Below are 22,126 nucleotides of genomic sequence, written 5' to 3'. Positions count from 1 at the left end.
ACTTCCACTTAAAATAAAATATACAAGAAAAATGACAAACTTTTGTAAAATTAGCATTTATGTGCATTTTGTTATGTGAATCTATCAGACATTTTTGTATTTTTTATAACTTTTTCTTATGTTAAAGATTAGCCAAGTGTGGTGGTCCAAGCTTATAATCCTAGCTACTGGAAAGGTGGAATTTAGGTTTCACTGAGGCATGAGTTTTTGTGACCCCATCTCAGCCTATGGCTGGATTGAGGTGGTACTCTCCTGTTACCATAGCAACACAGAGAACACAAGTAGAAGGGCTATAGTCTTCCCCAGGCTTAACAGGGAAACAAACACTCAGAAAATAAACTGTGCAAAAAAGGTTTGACATTATTCGTCAAGTAATAAAGCACCTGCCTATCAAGCAGTTCAGCCTCTAGTACTGCCAATTAAAAGAGACTATTTGTTGTTTTGTATTCTACTTTATTTTCCTTATTGATTAATAGTAAAATTCTTTTACTGTGTAATGATAAATTATGTTTATATCTGACAAACCCAAAGAGTGAGATATATCTTAAGTAACTATGACAGATTAAATAGAGTAAGTTGAGATCAACTAAGCTGGTTGATTAAAGTATTTGATTAATTTAAAAATATTTTCTCTTTATCATGATTAAAACAGAAGTTAAGGCTAGAGTTTGAAACTTAATTTGGAAAAAAATGGACTTCTCTATTTTTTAATATAAAATTTGTTTGAAAGGTTATAGGCAATCATTCAACATGAAATCAGTGCTTTTAAAGTATCTGGTGTTTAACCACACAAAAGTCCTCTCAACTTTTTTCTGTTCTATCATGGTAAGTCTACAAAGTTTTACAAAGTCTGGAAATGATAAGACAGGGTGGGAACTAAGTCTATTATATCCGCAATAAATCTTTGTCTAGTAAACATACTTAATATGACAGAGATAAACAAAGAAATATAAGGAGTCCATAACTAAATCCAAGAAATTGTAGGAATGAATAAAAGTTCATCCCTGCCAAGAATACTGTATTTCCCTAACTGCCCCAAATCTGGGTTATGGTCTAGTTTGTAAAATGTCATTTTAAACAGTAATAACTAGTTACCTCCAGAGAATGATTCACTAATGTTTGAATGTACACTTATTATTTTATGTAGATTTCTTGAAGGTACATTTGGTATTGCAGAAATGTATATTACGTATTTGTTAACAGTTCAAATTTGCTGGAAGCTGCTAAAGTTGTTCTTTCCTAAGAACAACACATATTTGAACTTTAGGGTAACAGAATATTGATGTGGAATGTTCAGATTACTAATTTGCAGATAAGATTTTGACTCCACTAAAAATGTTAGTAAATATTTAATTACCTTTGAAACTGAATAAATTAATTTATTTATTGTCTCACACAATCTATAAATGAAGAGTCTGGGTTTAACAATTCCTGATTCTCTTATAGTTAAAATAATATTAATAAGAATCCTTAAATGCATATTCTTAAACTTATGCTGTTAACAAATTTAAAAACTTACACTCTCAATGTTTTAAAAATGGACAAATACTTAGTGCAATAGGAAAAATATTCTTATAATAAATCACTTAGAGTTTATAGATGATCTGACTGACAAATTTAGTTTATGCTGTTATACCTTGTCCAAGTCCTTTAAATGGTCCAAATCCTTCAAATAATAAGGTGATGAAGTATACCATTTTGTGAGGCTGTTTCTTATTACAGTTGTGTTTTGGATCTTCATAGTGATTTATTTCTTTTTATGTTATAAATTACAGGGTGGTTTCACTCGTAAATATTCACTGAGCTCAAAAACAGGAACACTTCTTCCCGAATTCCCCAGCGCTCAACATCTTGTGTACCAAGGATGCATTTCGAAGGACAAGGTATCAATTAAAGATATTTCTTTATTGATTTTCTGATAGGTGAGTTCCATATCTCCATTTGCTTGGAAGCTCATAGCACTTGGAGGAAGCAGTCAGAAATCTGCATAATCAAACAGAAATGACTGATTTATAGGAGAGACAAACGTTTACTAACATTGATTAAACACTTTTCAATTAATTATTTACCATCTCTATGATAGCTTGCAATCAGAAGGTAGTAAAATAAACCTTAAAATGCTACAGATGATTTTTCACTTAAGGCTTCATGGTAAGGAAGAAAATGCTAGAATATGTCTATTGTGTGCAGATTTTTATTTAATGATAAAATGGAACTAGTTTGTAGGTAGCTTGATTATCCTTCAGGAAATAGTGATTAAACATCTTTCTGGGACATAATCTGCTTCTAACGTTCATTGAGTGGAAGCTACTGAAAGAATGCCAGAAGACACTCCTTAAACATTTAAAATACTGGACAGGTTCCAGTGGCTCAGGATTGCAATCCTAGCTCCTCAGAAGGCTGAGATCTGGATATTGTAGTTCAAAGCCAGCCTGAGAAGGAAAGTCTGTGAGACTCTTATCTCTAATAAAGCACCAAGAAAGCTGGAAGCAGAGCTGTGACTCAAGTGATAGAGCACCAACCTTGATCAAAAAAGCTCAGAGACAGCACCCAGGCCCTGAGTTCATGTGCACACACACACACAACACACACACACTTCTAAAATTCTGTGCTATTCTACATTTGAAATTCTTTTTTGCTGTTGTTTTTAAATCTTATTTTCTTGTTGGGGTGATTTACCGAGGGGTTACAGTTACATTCGTTAGGTAATGGGTACATTACTTTTTGAACATTGATGAAGTTCGGAGCTCCGGGATTCGGTGTGTAGATATTTAGGATGGTTATGTCCTCCTGGAGGAAAGATCCCTTTAGTAGTATGTAGTAACTTTCTTTGTCTTTTCTCACTAATTTTAGTTTGAAGTCTATTTTATCTGATATGAGGATGGCAACTCCAGCCTGTTTATGGGGGCCGTTAGCTTGATAGAGTTTATTCCAACCTCTCATTTTCAAAAGGTGTTTGTTTTTTTGGGTAAGATGTGTCTCTTGAAGACAGCAGAATGATGGATCTTGTTTTTTGATCCAACTAGATAATCTATGCTGTTTAATTGGAGAGTTAAGTCCATTGATATTGAGCATCAGGATTGAGAAATATTTATTAGTTCCTACCATTTTTACAAGCTTTCATTAGGGCCTGTGTCTTGATAGTTTTTGTGGTACTTAGATGTTATGAGTTTTAGGTGCCATGTCTTTCTCTGTATTACATTCGTGTTGGTTTTCCATGTGTAGAACATCTTTGAGAATTTTCTGTAGTGTTGGTTTTGTTGCTACATAATGTTGAAGCTTTTCCTTGGAATGGAATGTTTTTATTGTTCCCTCGGTTATGAAAGAGAGCTTAGCTGGGTTCGGTATTCTTGGCTCATAGTTATTTGACTTCAGGGTATGGTATATATTGTTCCAATCTCTTCTTGCTTGCATGGTCTCTGCTGAGAAATATGGGGTTATTCTGATTGGTTTGCCTTAATAGGTGATTGTTCTCTTCTCCCTGACTGCTTTTAGGATCCTATCTTAGGCTTCTATTGATCCAGTTCGGATTACGATGTGGCAGTGGGATGTCCTTTCTGGTCAGGTCTGTTTGGGGTTCTAAAAGCTTCTTGTATCTGGATGGGCCTGCCCTTCTGGATATTTGGGAAATTCTCTGAGATGATTCCCTGAAGTATATTTCCAATACCATTGACCTCTTTCTCTAGACCCTCCTCAATACCAATTAGCCTTAAATTAGGCTTCCTAATTGTATCTTGGACCTCCTGAAGCGCTCTCTCATATTTCCTAGATTTGAATTGACTCATTTTCTCTTCTTTTTCTATAATAACTAAATTATCTTCAACCCCGGAAATTCTCCCTTCTGCATTGTCTAACCTGCTATCAAAGCTATCTACTTTATTCTTCATCTCCCTTGCTTCTAATTGCTCATTTTTGATGCCTTGCATCTCTTGTTTTAGATCATGTATGGATTTCTTTAGCTCCTTGATTTCCATTTGAGTGGTTAGCTCAGCAGCTTTATTCTCTTTGGATATCTGTTGGAGTTCAGTCACCTTTTTGTTTGTGTATTCTATGAATTTGTCCATTTTTCTTTGAAAAACCTTTATTATGGCCTCCTTTATGGCTTCCCCTTTTTCACATATCACCTTGTTTATGGTTTCCTCTTGTTTAGCTGTGGCTTCCTCCTTTATCTCTTTCTTTATGTTTTCACATTTTTCATTAATGATATTTATCAATTGCATTTGTATAGCACTTGGAAGGCTCTCCTCTAGATTTGCCACTGACTGCTCCATTGCCTGTTTATGTTGGGTGGGAGATGCTATTCCTTGATTTGACATTTTTCTTGAGTTTCTTGTTCTGCCCATTTGAGGATGGGAGCAAGATTAATACTAAACAAGATTATAATTTTTCAGATATAACCAACCTAGACCTTTTTAGTTGACTGACAATAGATATTCGCTCTTTTAGATTGGTAATAACACTCTCTCTTTCTTTTTGTACACTTACATAGAAATCTAATACAATCACAGATGACCAATATATGACCACAACAATAAGCTCAATTTTTTTGGAGAAAGAAACCAATTTTAAGAAGTCACATTGCTAGCCGAAGTACAGTGGCTCCAGCCTGTAGTCCTAGCTACTCAGGAGGCTGAGATCTGGGGATCGAGGTTGAAAGCCAGTCAGGACATTAAAGAATGCAAGATTGTTATCTCCAAATAACCACTAGAAAACTGGAAAGTGGGGATAAGGTTCAAAGGGTAGGGAGGTAGCCTTGAGCTGAAGTGTTCAGGGACAATGCCCAGGCTTAGAGTTTGAGCCCCATGACCCACAAAAACAAACAAAAGCCATTGCTTTTTAAAATTTAAAGTCTACTTCTAGTTTGGAGATGCAGTCACTTACAGAGTTCATTTTGATAACAGGCATACTGTATCCATTAAGACACTGTATGAATGTGAAGACAGACATCCTGTATCAGTCACTGTTATCAGTTACTTTATCAGTAAAACTGGCAAAGAATTGAAGATGATTCTCAGATATTGTACCCAAGTGAGTCTCCGCAGAGATGCTCATTTCCTTCTCTAATCACCTGTCTCAAGGTTATCTCGTGCTTATCTTTATAGATAGAATGCATAACCATCTGCCTTCCCACTGGAAGAGTAGTTCATAAATGTTGGCATGTGGGCATTTGTGGGGGAAGCTGTAGAAACCAGGGGGGTATTGGGTGCATTTGTGGAGGAGATTGCTTGTATGCAGACATGTCATGTAGATGTTTACTATGTAAATATACCTAGTGAGTCAGACCAAGAAATGGTGGGCAAGGGCAAGTGACAAAGAAAAATCCAGAGGTGAGGAAGAAGTTTCCATAGTCAATTTCAGTGTCTAGGCTGACCTTCAAGGAATTCCTTCCTTGTCAGCTTGCAGGTCTGGATCATTTCTCCTACATATGACCTATGGCTTCTGGGTTCTTTGCTGTGGATGTCCTCATAGCACCAGGGACGGATATGCTTCCTTTCTTTATAGAGACAGTATAGTCCTTTTCACCTTCCCTTCTCTGTACCCAAATTCCCCACGTGAGCTGTCCTTCCTCAAAAGAGGGTGGAGCTGAAGCTAAGCCTTCCAACCCCTTTTTCCTAAAAGTAGAAAGGATAGATAAAGACTGCTCAGTGAGAAAACTGCCAGCAGAGCTAGGGGCCTGCTTCTGAATCATCACATGTCACTCAAAGTATTTGCCACTGGGATCCCATCTGTGTTGCCTATGAATCATGCCTCTGGCCCACATGAGCTATCATTGTCTTTAGTAGCATCCTTTTGGTAGATTTGAATGAATTGTTGACAATTGTTAGATCTTTCCTTCACCTTTCATGTTATTTTTGTCCTCTTTTTTTTTTTTCCAGTCCTGGGACTTGAACGTGGGGCCTGAGTATTGTCCTTGGGTTTTTTCAAGGCTAGAGCTCTACCACTTGAGCCACAGTACCACTTCTGGCTTTTTCTATATATGTAGTACCGAGGAATCGAACCCAGGTCTTCATGTATGAAGGATGCTACTAAAGACAATGGTAGCTCATGGGGGTCAAAGTCCCACGACTCCTTTTTACAATGGAAACTCAGTGTTTGCAATTATTTGTGGACATGCTGTTTGCCACCTTTGTCCATTCTAAATAATATTTAGTCAGGTTGTTTTATTGTGTGGCGGGCACAGTTCATCTTTTTTGACTTCTTTTTAGCATGAATAAAATGTTATTAGTATGAGTAATATATTATTACTTCTTAATTAAAAGGCAAAGGATCAGAGGCAAAGCAACTTTTGCAGTCAAAGTTGGTCTGATATTCAGTGGAGCTGGCACTTCATGTCAGCTTTTTGTGACGCTACTTCAAGTAGGGACTTAAAACTGGAGAGAAAATAATACCTTTTACTGTCTTATGTTCATTTTCCTAATACAAAAAAATCAAGACATTGCTTGAACCATGAGTCCTGGCAGAACTTCCTCCCATTGTTCTTGTTGTACCATACTACAATCCTCAGATCACTTGCCTTTCTCCCTTCGCAAACAGTAGAAAACTCCTTTAAATGGAATTTTGCCTTTATTTTTGACTTCACAGAGTTGACACAATATCCAATGTGTATCAGGAGCTTAAAGATGTGTGTTTAACAAATGAAGGCAGTATTAAAAAGATGCTTTGATTAAACTTCTCCTTCCTTGAATTAGGTTGATACCCTCATAATGATGTATAAAACTCACTGCCAGTGTATTCTGGACAATGCAATCAGTGGAAATTTTGAAGAGGTAAGAAGGACAAAGAATACTGTCTTGGCTAGAATATGCTTGCTTTTGAGTAGTATTCATCATGAGTTCATCAGATGAGAAAATCTTAACCTATATTCTCTTTCCTCTTTAACCAGATACAGCATTTTTTATTACATTTTTGGCAAGGGATGCCTGATCATCTTCTTCCCTTGCTTGAACATCCTGTCATCATTGACATTTTCTGTGTTTGTGATTCGATTCTTTATAAGGTAAGCTCATTTGGACATCTTAAACACAAAAGCATTTATTTCTTTAAAGTGTATTCTATCTAAGTGCTTACAATACATTTATCAGAAATTCATTTCCAACTGGACAGATACTTTTTGATCAGAAAACAAGAGGCTTTCTAGTGTATTCTTATTAATGGACATAGTTTATATACTATTTTTGTTTGTAACAAAAGCTTTCTGTTTTTTTTTTTTTTTGCCAGTCCTGGGCTTGGGCTCAGGCCTGAGCACTGTCCTTGGACTTTCTCAAGGCTTAGCACTCTACCACTTGAGCCTCAGCACCACTTCCAGCTTTTTTTTTTCTATGTATGTGGTACCGAGGAATCGAACCCGGGTCTTCGTGCATGCTAGGCAAGCACTCTACCACTAGGCCAAACTCCTGGCCCCCAAAAGCTTTCTATTTTAGTAGACATTTGCAGTAAGTAAAACAAACTTAATTTGGCTGTTTACAACCAAATGATTCCAAATGTGACATGTTGGCTAATGTATGACCATTTACTTAATTGGTATTAACTCTCTAAGCTGTTTTCAGATTAAATAACACAATGTTCATTTCATGCCATTAGTGCTTTCAGGAAAATCAGAATTGGGCATCTTGTAGGATGAATGCTCTGAAAATCTTGAAAGACTAGCTTCAATGCATTATTTTGTCTAACTGTGGTTCTTAACCAAGTAAGATTTCACAAATTTCTTAGAAGTCCCATAAGGATATTCGGAGTGAAGCTGAGCTATTTGCCTTTGAGTCAAACGTTTAATAAGGAAAGAAGAATACCTAACCTAAGCTGCACTAGCAACCAGATCCAAAGAAAGCTTAAAAGGTCATTGCAATGAACTCCACCTCACTCATAGAGAATGGCTTCTAGTTCATAAAGCAGCTCATTACAAAATCCAATCTTTGGTAATTAACATTAGGTGCATGAACAATAGTCACTTTTGTTTCATTGTCTCATGTGCAAGCAGCACACAAATCCTATCATTTTAGAGAAACATGATAGCATTCAGAAAAGTATTTAAGAGGAAGCTAAGAAGGAAAAGAATTGACATATACTGGGTCTTGTTATATAAATATTCAGTGAAGATTTATGCTAACCATTGCTGTGATTAAGGTTCTTACAGACATACTCATTCCTGCTACAATGCAAGAAATGCCTGAAAGGTAAGTTCAGCAAGAGTGACAGAAGGGGTAGGTAGGGGAGGGGTAAATAAGAATGTTGAAAGAAGTAACATTGATCAAGATGCATTGTATTCATTAATGCTTATTAAATGGAAAACTCCTTTTTAAATACAAGCACTTAATGATAATATAACTCCCCACACCTAGTATTGGTTCTTTTAAGCACAATGCTTTCTCTTTATACAATACACTGAAGGAAAACTTCAAGTAGTGATTTAGTTTCTTACCAGGAATATTTTTCTAGTTTTGGCTTAGTCTAGAACTAGAACTATTGGCAGCATATAGCCTAAACTTAGAACTATACAAAGGAGATTAGCACTACCCCGTATGAGAGTGACATATACAAACAGCTTTTCTATTTTTGTCTCCATATCAGCTGGAGATGTGCCTCAATACTTGAATCTGAACCTAGAATAAAAACTTGATATTCCTTCAGTTTGAGGGCTGCCTGCTTCCTTGTGGTATTTTCATAAGTTCATGGAATGAACTTTAACCATATTTAACCCCTCCCCCTCACATACTCTTCTTTCCTCTTCTACCTGCCATCTTATTCTAAACGGAGAAGCTTCTCCTGAGTCAGCTTATTAATATGAAGTAGAGCCTAGATTTTGCCCAAACTCTGCCTCTTTAGCTTTATCGTTTCACTGCTCTCTAATATATGTACCACTCCAAATATATTTAGAGATGTTTTATTGACATGTGAAAATGTTTTTATATTCCTATATCCACAGTCAATATTTGCAAATTTTTACACTGGACCTATAATTAGTATGCACTTGATGATTAATATAATCTCACAAAACTATGTTTGGATTATAAAAATATTCTGCCAAAATAGTAAATAAACACAATGGTTTTTTTTTGTTTTGGTTTTTTTTTTTTTTCCAGTCCTGGGCTTGAGCTCAGGGCCTGAGCACTGTCCTTGGACTTTCTCAAGGCAAGTGCTCTACCACTTGAGTCTCAGCACCACTTCTAGCTTTTTTCTATGTATGTGGTTCCGAGGAATTGAACCTGGGTCTTCATGTATGCTAGGCAACCACTCTACCACTAGGCCAAACTCCCGGCCCAAATACAATGTTTTTATGCCAGTATCATATCTCTTGACAAACCAAGGTATTCAATAATAACTCTACATTTATATTTTCCTAGAAATGCATAAAATAGTTGGATCCTGATTCAATAATAAAGAATATTTATTGACCTCTCCCTCCAGGCCAGGCTTTAGCTTAGGCATTTTCTTAAGTTATTTCAGCTCATCTTTATAATAACCCTATAGCCAAACACTACTTTTATTCCTGTTTAGCAGGTGAGAAAACTTAAGCTTGAGGAAATTAAATATTTTGATTAAGATGACAATAGTCCTTATGCTATTTATCAAATTCAGTCTTATTGTGAGTCTGTCTGACTTCAAATTTATGGTTTGGGGAGAAGAGACTAACAATAGTATATCTCCATTAAAATACATTTATTCAGTGCATTTTCTGAACAATGTAGCATTTAACACATAAGTTTTTTTTGTAGTTTATTAGCAGACATAAGAAATTTTGCTAAAAATTGGGAGCAATGGGTTGTTTCCTCTTTGGAAAACTTGCCTGAAGCCCTAACTGACAAGAAAATACCAATTGTGAGAAGATTTGTGTCTTCTCTGAAGCGACAAACATCTTTCTTACATCTTGCTCAGGTATGTGGGTCAGCCGAGAGTATTTGAGTCATCCAATCCAAGTGCAAAGGACAGACCTAAGATTAATCTCCTCAATGAGAAAGACTGGGGATCCCTTACAGATTGAGGGGAACCAGATAGGCATGAAAATATGATGTGTGATTCTAAGGTCAATATTAAAACTGAAACAGGATGGCCAAAGAGAAAATGGGAGAAAGTTGAATTAATTTTATAGTTTAGTGAGTATTACTGCACTGTATTGGCCAAATGTTCATTTCTTGATTTGGGTAAAATGCATCACTTATAGAACATGATAAGAAGCTGCCTTCTCTGCCTTATCTTTGTAACTTTTTTGGGATTTAGAATTATCTTGGAAGGTCACAAAGCAATCTGAATTTCACATTTACCTTGTGAATCATTTGTACAAATTAAATGTGCACAACATATTAAACTGCTTTTAATCCGATTCTCTTAAACAGGGAAGAATAACAAAATCCTTAGGTTGCAAATACCATTAGTGTTAAACATACTTCTACCACCCTAAATGATTGTTTTTATAATGGTGTTTAGTCCCTAAAATTTGAAACACAAGCTATGAAATACAATATTTAAAAACTCCTGATTTTGTCACTATGGGCAAAGCAGTCATTTTAATTTCTAAATTTAAAAATAAAATCTCAAATTGGTACAGGTGAGATTTATGAGCCTCAGTTATTGCTTTTAATTTTAAAATAAAAAATTGATGGTCCTTTTCATTTAAGGTACTATTTTTTTTCTTGAGACAGAAACTTTCAAGTGATAGATAATTATCTTTTTCTTTTTAAAAAAATTTTCTCTGTGTAGATCGCCAGGCCAGCTCTCTTTGACCAACATGTTGTGAATTCCATGGTATCTGATATTGAAAAGGTTGACTTGAATAGCATTGGGTCTCAGGCCCTTCTCACCATTTCAGGCAGCACAGACACAGAATCCGATATCTACAGTGAGCGTAAGTTTGCTTCCTTTATGAAGGACAGGCTTCACAACTTTGGCAATATTGACAGCATAAGCTTTACCTTTGCATTGTGGAGATATGTGCCATACATTCTGGGTGGGCGCTCAGTAGCATGATATATACAACACAGCCAGGTTCGATTCCTCGGTACCACATACATAGAAAAAGCTGGAAGTGGTTTTGTGGCCCAAGGGGTACAGCTCTAGCCTTGAGAAAGCCCAAGGACAGTGCTCAGGCCCTGAGTTCAAGCCCCTGGCCTGGCAAAAAAAAGCAAAAAAAAATTGAAATGACTGTCTACATCGATGTGCTTCTTTCCTATATGCATATATGCATATATATATATGTATTTGTGATGTAAGCCTATATTTCAGGACTAAAATTTTAAGAGTAGAATCCTGAGTACTTTGGGTTACTGTTTTCAAGATCTGAAACGAATTCCTTTAATATGTTTTAACAATCTTTTTTGGTACTTATTACCAATGATTCACAGTTGTAGGTTTCTCTTTGGGATAAAAGTAGATGTAGTACGGGGCTGGGAGTTTGGCTTAGTGGTAGAGTGCCTGCCTAGCATGCACGAAGACCCAGGTTTGATGCCTCAGTACCACATACATAGAAAAGCAAGACATGGTGCTGAGGCTCTAGCCTTGAGGAAATCCAAGGAAAATCAAGCCCAGGACTGGCCAAAAAAAAAAAAAAAAAGTAGATGCAGTATTCTTTCTTCTCATCTCTTCTTGTTTTGATATTTAAGATGACTCTATCACTGTGTTCCAAGAACTAAAGGATCTGCTTAAGAAGAATGCTACGGTGGAGGCTTTTATTGAATGGTTGGACACGGTGGTAGAACAGAGGGTTATAAAGGTACTTTTCCATGACAGATTTGGAAAGCACTTTATAAAAACACTCAGATAGCTGATACTTCTTGACTGGTGAGGAAATATGCAAGGCTATGTGTCAAAATACTTAGGAAAGCGTTTAAGCCCTTCAAATAAGGCAAAATCGAGAACATGCCAGACTTGAGTGTATGGGGAGTGGATTCCATTCGTTTCTCTTGTCTTACAGTGCTACACAATGCTCTCCCTTCTCTGTCAGGCGGGGAAGTTACACATGGGATGCATCATTAGTGAAAGACAAATGTCAGAAATGGAAACAATCTACCCCTTTCTTTAAAATAAGTTTTCAAAAATACTGACAGAAAAACATATTTTGTATATTGGCAGTTCTGAATTCTAAAACTTCTCTAGGTGTTTGTTTTTCCATTTGGGTTCTTTAATTCTTTCAATGAACCTCCAAGTCATTCATCATGAAACAAGGCAATGGGAACAAATATATCATTATTCATTGATGTGAGTCATTCCACATCAAGTAAACTAGTCCTGGTTGGGGACATTTTTTTTCTTCAGGAAGGAAAACATTGTCACTCAGGACCTGAGCAGTGTATTAATCATTCACGGAAATGTATAACTATACTTCACACATGACCTCCTGGTTTTTTTTAAAGTCTATCAAAACTTTTAAAGCTGAAAATAGGCTGTAAATTATTTCATTTGGTTGCCTAATTCTCTTAAGAGACAAAGCCATATAGAAGGAAGACTTAGTACTCTTAACATAAAAACAAAGATAGGCTAAAATTAAAGTCTCTGGACAGATCATTTTTATTGATATCATAAGTACCATGGCAGGCCATCTGTCCCTCTGTCAGACAGCTTGTCTACCTTTTGCTCTAACATAGGATGCATGTGGTAATAAAAGTGACAGGTTTTATAGTTTCATTTTGTTCCTTTACTTTTAGACCAGCAAACAAAATGGAAGATCATTAAAGAAGAGGGCTCAAGACTTCCTGCTAAAATGGAGCTTTTTTGGGGCTCGAGTGATGCATAATCTCACCTTGAACAATGCGTCAAGTTTTGGTATCCTACATGCTTTATGTGAATCTTACATAACTTATTCATTCTCCAGGCACAACTCCTATCATTTTTAAATACTCAACTTCTCAAACCATATCTTAATCCCCAGCTTAGTAGCAATGATAGTCCCATACCAGGGTTTGGGCTTCAGGCTGCATGTGGGATTAAGTCCTATCACTGCTTGCCCCTGGCTGTGGATTTATGCAACCCTGTCTGCTCACTGAAGAAGGGGAAAAATATTTTCACAAGGCTGTGTAGTGAGCTACATTTATAGATGATGCAAAGAGAAGTACATGGCTTTGCACTTGTGAACACTTCAAGAGTAGACATTATTGTCATTAGTTTACATTGGCCTTTGGATGGCATATTTTCCATGTCAAACAAGCAACCAAATAAACAATAATTAATAAAACAATAATAAACAAAACAATAATGAGTCCTGAATGGCATCATTCCTTGTAGTTCAGCAAGTACTAGAAACTTTGCTTGGCACCTGCTTAGCTTTACTCCAGGAATCAAATAACAGCTTAGAAAAGACACCTCTGAGTTTATAAACTATCTTTACTGAGCTCTAGGTCTTACAAAATAAATCAGGTCAAATTTTATTTTTTAAAAGTTGGGTAGTCTCTTTTCCTTAAAATCCCTGAGATTCCTATAAAACAGCTGTATTGTTAAATTGTGATGGTAACTCTGCATTTCACAGTTGCATTTCAAGATGACTTCACATTATGAGACAGTTTGTAACCAACTTGTTTTCATTTAATGCTGAATTAAATCAGCACGTGTTCACTAAAGGACAAACACAATGTTTTGCATAAGCATGTGTGTATATGTTTATATGCTTACTGATATTATAACTTTCTTAAAAATACAGCATCAACATCGGACTTTATTAGGAGGGGATTAAAAAAAGAGACTTGCTGGTAAATCAATTAAATAATTAAAAGATCATTTAAGATTTTTCAATATATTTTTCACATGAAAGTATTCTTTTGGTTTTGGTTTCAAGTCAAAGCATATTTTGTTTCAAGCTAGAGAGACACCTTACTCGATAATATTGCATGTCATGTTGGCCATTGTCTATTTAATACAAAGTCAACAGCAGTAGAGTCAAGTAGAACTCATTCTCTCCAGGTTGAAGCTTATCGCTTCCCAGTGTGTGCCCTCTTAAAAGCATAAAGCATGTCTCACTTTCATCCGCTTTTTCCTTTGATGTAATTAGTGGTCAAAGAGCTTGCAAGACAGTACACACGGGTGAGCTGGGCAGGCAGTACACAGAAAGATTAGAGATTGAAGTTAAGCATGTTGGTCTTAGCAGGTCATTTAAAGTCCAACAAGTATTTGTTTAGTCCAGTTGCTCCTTGTAAAGTGTGATGAGATGGTCACAAAGATAAGTTGACTGCTCTTTCTCTCTCTCTCTTTTACTTTTTTTCCCTTCCCACCTACGTGTCCTCTTTGATTTCTTCATCCATAAATCAGGTTCTTTCCACTTGATCCGAATGCTTCTTGATGAATATATTCTTCTGGCCATGGAAACCCAGTTTAATAATGACAAAGAACAGGAGTTACAGAATTTATTGGACAAATATATGAAGAATTCAGGTAACTCAAAATAGGCACTTTGTGTTCTATATTTCTTGGTTAAAGCCTAAGTTCCAGAATTTGCAAGCGCTCAAGTTAAGTAGATTTCTAACACTCTCAGCTATATCTTTTTTACTGTGCTCATACACAAACACTAATGGTTCACTATTTTCTCCTTTTTATACATGACTTAGTAAGCTCTAAAGTTTAGAAGGTCTGTGTTCTTGATTTCTAAGAAGTTAGGTGAAATTAGAAATTGATCATAATACAAAATTTAACTATAAAAAGTAACAAATATCATACTGATGGTATAGAATTAAGCTCTACAGGACTTTAATGCTGAAAGGAATCACATTGGTTTGGGATAGGAAAATTTGCATTTTTAAAGACTGTTCATTCCAGAGAAGATAATAATCATTTATTATCTTTTAAAATACAACACCCACCAACACACAGCTCATAAACTAAGCATTATTGTCAAGAACAAAGGTTGGCCATCCTTGTTTCCTGTGAAAAATACTGCTTAGTCATTTCCAGATTAATTACCAAAGCATTGCCTTTTATCTGGGCTTATCAACTAGAAATATAGAGAGGGAAAGAAATCTCAGCTTTTTTACTCTCAAAATCTTTCCAGATGCAAGTAAAGCTGCCTTCACTGCTTCCCCAAGTTCCTGCTTTCTGGCTAACCGTAATAAAGTCAGCTCAGTTTCCAATGATGCTGTGAAGAATGAGAGTCATATGGATACCACCTACCTCCCCCTGTCATCCACCCAGCCTGGAAGCATGCCCCCTGCTCTGCACCCATTCCCTGCTGAAAGCACAGACAACATGCCTCTCACAGGTGCGCTGAGAAATAGCAAAGACTCACAATGGAGGCAGAGGATCCCAAGTTGAAGTCCAGCTTTGTGTACATAGTGAGCTTTTGAGCAATCTGGGTTACAGAGCAAGACTCTGTCTCAAAAAGAAAAAGGTAGCATAAAACTCTGTGTGTGTGTGTGTGTATGTGTGTGTGTGTGTGTGTGTGTGTAAATATAACTAAAACATCTTCCAGAGCCATTCATCTGAGAGGCATCTGGGTTGGTTCCCTATCTTAGCAATGGTGAGTAACCTGCAATGAACATCACCGTCCTTGTAAGCCTTTGAAATTTTTAGTTTTGTTTTGTGAACGCACTATAACTTTTTTTCCAGGCCAAATGGAACTCTCTCAGGGTGCCGCTCATCTGATGACACCACCTATTTCTCCAGCCACAGCAAGCCGTGGGAGCGTCATTAACCAAGGGCCAATGGCAGGGAGACCCCCAAGTGTGGGCCCTGTCCTGACAGTTCCATCACATGGCGCAACCTACCCAGACCCCCTGTATCCCACGCTCCCTCCAGCCAACCATGACTTTTATGGGACCAGCTCTAACTATCAGGCTGTGTTTAGGGCGCAGCCCCATCCCTCCTCAGGACTGTATGCTCCTCGCACAGAGCATGGGAGATGCGGGTCCTGGACGGAGCAGCAGCTTTCCAGAGACTTCTTCGGTGGCAGTTGTGCTGGATCTCCCTATCATTCTCGGCCTCCTTCTGGCTATGGGCCATCTTCTCATGCCCAAGAGTCACATACTATGCCATTTTTAAACACAGGAGGCTTCAACTTTCTGAGCAACGCAGGGACTGCCAGCTGCCAAGGAGCGACGATGCCTTCCAATTCACCAAATGGTATACAAATTTAAAAGAACTTTTTCTCCTGGCTTTTGAGGAGGTAATAGAGCGAAATCAAGTTCTATATCCCCTTAGTAGCGCATTGTCCCATCTAAGATGTAGAAAGATCACAAAGTCTTACATATTTGAAGCTATTTTTTTGCCATACAGAAACAATCATTAATTCTGTCTATATTATAGTTTCTCTTCTAAATGTAACACATGATTAAAAAACTTATGCCAAACATTATTCTTTATGCTAAACAGTATCTTCAAAGTCTTCCCTTGAAAGAAGATGATCCTTTGAATATTTTTAGTAGAGTATATTTCTTTAAGAGAATGGAAACATTGCCCCTATTAGGCAAATAAAAAGATGGGCCAGGAGTTTGGCCTAGTGGTAGAGTGATTGCCTAGCACACATGAAGGCTGGGGTTCGATTCCTTGGTACCACATACATAGAAAAAAGCTGGACATGGTGCTGAGGCTCAAGTGTTAGAGCTCTAGCCTTGAGAAAGTCCAAGGACAGTGCTCAGGCACTGAGCTGAAGCTCAGGACTGGCATGCATGCATGCATGCATGCATGCATAAATAAATAAATAAATAAATAAAAAAGTTGAAGTTATCCAGTGCCTCACACCTGTAATCTTAGCTCCTCAGGAGGCTGAGATGTGAGGATTGTGGTTCAAAGCCAGCCAGCACAGGCAGGAAAGTTTGTGAGACTCTTATTTCCAGTTGATCACAGAAAAAGCTGGAAGTGGAACTGTGACTTAAGTGGTGGGAGGTTGCCTTGAGCAAAAGATCAGGGACAGTGCCCAGGCTGACCAGAATTTAAGCTCCAGGACTGGAGGGGGTGTGAGGAGAGAGAGTTAAAGTTAAGGGACCTAGAAAGAACTGTGGAATTTAGCTACTGGTATTTTCTGAAAGTATAGTCCAGTCCTTCTCTCATGCACATACATTCGTAAATTAATAAACAATGTAAGAAAAGCGAAATAATTATAACAGCTAGTAGCATTTTTCTTGTTTTATAGGCAGGTTTAATTAACTTACATAAAACTATGGCACAGGTATAGTTTGTGCTTCAAAATTCATCGTATGACAATTCCTCTTAAAAACTCACCAATAATAGCAGTTAAACTACATTGTATATAAGCACAAATCCAATCCTCTTTTCAAGGTAGATACTGATATAATATGTAGGGGTTTATCTTCAGGACTGTACATAATCACCTCATTATACTTTTTTCCACCCCAGAATGTTTCTAGTAATAAGCTAATAGTACATTTTAACCCTTGTATTCCAGGATACTATGGCAGTAATATCAACTACCCAGAGGCTCATAGGCTCGGTTCTATGGTGAACCAGCATGTCTCAGTCATCAGCAGTGTTCGCTCACTGCCTCCCTACAGTGACATCCCTGATCCACTTGACATTTTAGATGACAGTGGTAGGAAGCAGACCAGTTCGTTTTATGCAGACACCTCATCTCCAGCTACGTGTCGCACTCCAGTAGTTGGTAAGTTGTTTTAGTCGATCATGGATACATGCAAAAACGTAGTGAACCTCAGATATGCAGCCTGGCTTACGGGGGGAATGCCAAGGTGAACTGCACATGCATAATCCCACAACCACTTTGCATCTGACATATATATATATATATATAATTCCTAATTGTATATTTGGTTAAGAGCAGAGTCTGTGTCTCATTCTAGAAATTATTAGTGTGCAACTCAGTGCTATATTTATTATTGCCTTTTAAAGGAATAGCTGGCATTTATTATGATGCAAAAATTTAAAATATTCTATTATGTGCAATCTTATGACATTACATTTTGTAAGGAGAATAATGATGGCTTGTCATTCTCCATTGATCATTGTTGGATTCCAGGATGTGTTGTCTATATTTTAATATTTTCATTAAAAGATTTTATTAACACTGATTTTTTACATTATATTTCAAATGTTAAGTTTAATCAACAAGTATTCAAGAATGGAATCTCTATATGCAATCATTGGCACATAAATTATATAACAAAATTAAAATTGAGACTTTGTATGTTATAGATACATAGCGATCTATATATCAATATGTCTATAGAATATATATCCCATCAAAGATTTATATGTCTATATAGTTATATCTCTAAATTCATGTCAATGACCTTGAGTACCCAAGTATTGAGTCATCACTCTTGTACTATTTAGATCTTATATTCCATATCAAAGAGACCATGAGCTTTTTTTGTTCCTTTGGTCTTGGTTTATCTTACTTAACATGATTTGCTCTAGTTGTATCCACTCCCCAGGCTTTCCACTCCCCAGTGAATTCCATTATTTTATCTTGTCTGGTGGATATGTAGAATTCCACTGTATGCATGTATCACATTTTTTGTATTCCTTCATCCTTAATAGAGCCTTCCAGAGTGGCTATACTAGTTTACATTTCCACCAGCAATGCAGTAGGGTTCCTCTTTCTCTACATTCCCACCAGCATTCGTTTTTGGACCTAGTGATCCATCAGTATCACAAATTACTGTAAGTTGATAGCAAAATTTAAAAAAAGATATCCGTGATAGAGTTCACTAGCATTTTCTCAAAAAGCTGATTAAAATGTGATGGAATAACTGTAGAAAATGATACTATATTTTCATTGTTCTATAATTTAAGCAAAACTGAGCAAATCAGCCTGTGCGTCATAAAGTTTCTTAGTTTCTCTGTACAGCCATGTTACCATCCCTGAGCCGTCTTCCATGAAAAGAATTCTACACGTTAATACTAGATGCATCATTAGCATTCTGCAGAGTATTCAAACTCAGTGAATGTGTGAGTGAAAGAAGGAATAGGAGATATATGTCAGTGGTAGAATACTTGTCTAGCACGTACATGAACGTGTACCAAGCATATATGCAAATAAAGAAGAGACAAGTATAGAAAGGGAAGAAGAAAGGAAAGAAATAAAAGAAAGGAAAGGAGAGGAGAAAAAGAAAAGCAATTGACCACTAGTGGCTGATACCCATATTTGTAACTACTCAGGAAGCTGAGCTATGAATATTAAGGTTAGAAGCCACCCCAGGGTAGACAAATACATGGGCCTCTTTCATCTCCAATTAACCAGCAAATAGCCAGAAGTGTGGCTCAAATGGTAGAGCGCCAGCACACAGTCTATAATTATTTTAAGGCTCAATCTATGTGCAGATTTAGTTTCTAAAATAATAAAGTACATTGGAGCAAGCATACATTCATTTACTATTAGGGCAGAGTGTTAATGTTATGTGACACATTAAAACTCTTCAATGGAATTGACTTTTAGACTAGCATAAGTAAAGGCCATTGACACCTAACTGGAGCATAAAGGGAAATGAAATAAATTCCATCTCTCCTCATTCAGTGTACTTTTTCAATAATTCAATAGGAAGTACTTCTTCGCTTCCTGGGCCCATCACAAATGTCCCCTGGCAGCTAAGCAGCTCATCTCCTGCTTTCTGCAAATAGTCATTGCTTCTGGGTTACTCTAATGAAGCAGAAAATTCCACTTCAGGAAGTTTCCTCATCATGAGGCTTTAGCCTCATGTACCATGTCACTATTAGTTCTATTTACTCATGGAGATAATGGAAGCTCTGGGGAGTTGGTGAACTCCAAAGCTTCAGTTGTCAGAGCTGGTTAACAAGCAGACTGAAAAGGGAGAATAGCATGAGTTAGTGGACCCACTATGGAGAGACTCCATTATTTATAAAGTCTGAGTCTTGGTGACAGTTAACTCACCACCTCAGCAGTGAGAAGGCACCAGTCATGCATGAGGGAAATTCATAGTGCACACTGAGGTTTTTAGAGTAACTATGTCATCTGCCCATAGGTCCTGCCTAGAGGAAGTTTTCACTCGAGAATGGGAATAAATGTAGTAATAAGTGCATTAGGGTGAAAATTTCAGGTTTTCTAGAGTGGATTAACATGAGATAAAATGGAAGATTGTCACGGAAGATGATTGGGAAGGGAATCTTGAGGCAAGAGTATTTGAATTGAAAGCTGAGTAAGCAAGGAAGCATCAACGTGAAGATCTGATGGTGGAGTTCTAGGAAGAGAAACAGCAGTTATAGAGTCTGAAAGGAGAATGAGTTTGGAATTTTCAGTGGACAGAAAGTCAGTGCAAATTGAGTATGATGGATAAAGAGCAAAGTACAACAGGATATATTTACAAAGATCAGAGATTGGTGCATGTATGGATTTATGAATCACAGCATGAACCCTGGGATTTTCTCGAAAACAATGCCAAATCACTGTAGCACTTGACAAAAGAGAAAACCATTGCTTGATACTTAAGGAAGATCATTCTGTCTGCATTCTGAATAAGAAGGAAAGAGACAAAGGTGAGAGTTACAGGACAATTAGGACCTGCTAGGTCTGTTCAAGCAAGAGAAGATGGTAGTTCAACTACAATTTATAATTATGGGAGAAGAGGACATAGATCAGTGACATATTATGTAGCAGGACTTAAGATGATACTGTTTCATCTATGAAATATGTAGAAAAGAAAGTAACATTTTTGATGATGAAATAGAAAATATGACTGCTTTGTAAAACCCTATCTACTCAAATTTTAAAAGAGGTAGGGTTATAGAAAGATTTACGGGCAGTAGTGGATATGGTTTAAAATTATAGAACTTCAGAAGTATCTCTAAAATTAAAAAATGGTATGTACATGCAGTTATAAAAATATAAGCAAGTAGGTAATGTGCTAAGTGCAAACATGAGTACAGAGGCAGAAAGTGAGGGTGCTTACAGAAGGAAGAATATTCCAATTACTTTGCAATTTCTGATTGTGTATGTTTGTTCCAGCTTCCAGCTTGCAAACCCCAATTTCTTCCTCCTCATCTCAGTGTATGTATGGAACTTCTAACCAATATACAGTGCAAGGCACTCTGGATTCCCATGGAGCAAACAACAGAGAAATGGCGTCCTCCTTACCACCAATCAATACAGTGTTTATGGGAACAGCTTCTGGAGGCACTTAAACCAACAATGCTGAGCAGGGTCGAAACTTTCAAATTTTCTCTTGTGCTAATGTCATATTCACTAAGAACTATGAGAGTAAAGGAAATGGAACACATAGTGGTTGGACATTGTTTTCCAAGTCACTGGTACCACAGACAACGCCATAGTAGGAGAAATGATTTTCAGAGTTTGCCTTGCACACACAAAGAAACTAAAAATCCAATCTCATTTCTAATCATAGTTTCAAACAGTATCAAATGAAATCAATGGAGACATGAAGTTGAAAAGATTTCAACTATGAAGATTTAGTATTTCACTTTTTAATTTATTGAAAGTCTATGTATACTCCCTCATCTTTGGTTTTTAAAGAAGAGAAAAAGTATATTTAATACTTTTGCAATATCTTTAATTTATTAGGATCTCAGAATGATTGTTTACTAACCGTTATTTGACAAAACGTCAAATGTGTATGTTCTACCTCTTGTGGAAACGTTTACAAGGTCAAGACAGTTCAACTCAGCCTAGACCAAAGTGCTTGACTTTCACTTTCTGTGTATTAGTTGGATGATTTCTGTTACTGAGTAGAAATAATAAAAGCTTTCTTCTCTTTATTTAAAAATGTAAGAAAATAAAAGAAACAATGTATGGAAATATTTTCAAAGGCTTAAGTGCTCTTGGGGCTGATACTTCCTTTGGCAATAAAGTGAAGAAACAAAGCTAGTTTTGGCCAAGACATTAGAATTCAAGAATATTTACATATTATTTAAATGCCCATAATATTAAGGCATTGTGACTTTTAGGAAATTTGAACTTCTTCATCCTTGAAATCAACATTTTATCAAATACATTGTTGCAAACTGAGAGCAAATGATGGTTGCAAAGGCTAATTCAGAAGTGAACAGCTCATGACATCCCAGTTAATATGATTTGATAACACTATTTCTTTTACTTTTTCTTATGTCTTGTTGGAAAGATTTGTTGTAAGAATCATGGCTGATTCCTGGAGATTTCTGTCAGTTTTAATAAACTTCAGAGGGACTTCTTTATTCTATTTGTTGTGAATATATTATTGATATGAATAAGGCTATACTGTATTCTCCAGATATATCATAAAACGTTTATAAGCCC

The 22,126-nt window shown here is 36.7% G+C and overlaps 1 protein-coding gene across 2 annotated transcripts in view; it reads left to right on the top strand.

The window, feature by feature from the left end:
- Positions 1–21,018, top strand: part of Rfx6 (regulatory factor X6) — a 49,500-nt gene extending 28,482 nt beyond the window's left edge. For both annotated transcript variants that reach the window (XM_090337676.1, XM_090337675.1), the window contains exons 7-19: positions 1,776–1,883; positions 6,690–6,767; positions 6,884–6,997; positions 8,122–8,171; positions 9,711–9,870; positions 10,693–10,837; positions 11,592–11,701; positions 12,633–12,750; positions 14,227–14,349; positions 14,963–15,169; positions 15,517–16,029; positions 17,312–17,524; positions 20,843–21,018. In XM_090337676.1, the coding sequence (XP_090193802.1) occupies positions 1,776–1,883; positions 6,690–6,767; positions 6,884–6,997; positions 8,122–8,171; positions 9,711–9,870; positions 10,693–10,837; positions 11,592–11,701; positions 12,633–12,750; positions 14,227–14,349; positions 14,963–15,169; positions 15,517–16,029; positions 17,312–17,524; positions 20,843–21,018 (2,115 nt within the window). The remainder of the gene's footprint in view (positions 1–1,775; positions 1,884–6,689; positions 6,768–6,883; positions 6,998–8,121; positions 8,172–9,710; positions 9,871–10,692; positions 10,838–11,591; positions 11,702–12,632; positions 12,751–14,226; positions 14,350–14,962; positions 15,170–15,516; positions 16,030–17,311; positions 17,525–20,842) is intronic.
- The last annotated feature ends 1,108 nt before the right edge of the window (positions 21,019–22,126 follow it).

Source organism: Megascapheus bottae, chromosome 8 (assembly GCF_031878675.1).
Source record: "Megascapheus bottae isolate mThoBot1 chromosome 8, mThoBot2.hap1, whole genome shotgun sequence".
Classification (NCBI taxonomy): domain Eukaryota; kingdom Metazoa; phylum Chordata; class Mammalia; order Rodentia; family Geomyidae; genus Megascapheus; species Megascapheus bottae.
Note: the sequence above shows the minus strand (reverse complement) of the source record. Positions and strands in the feature narration are given on the sequence as shown.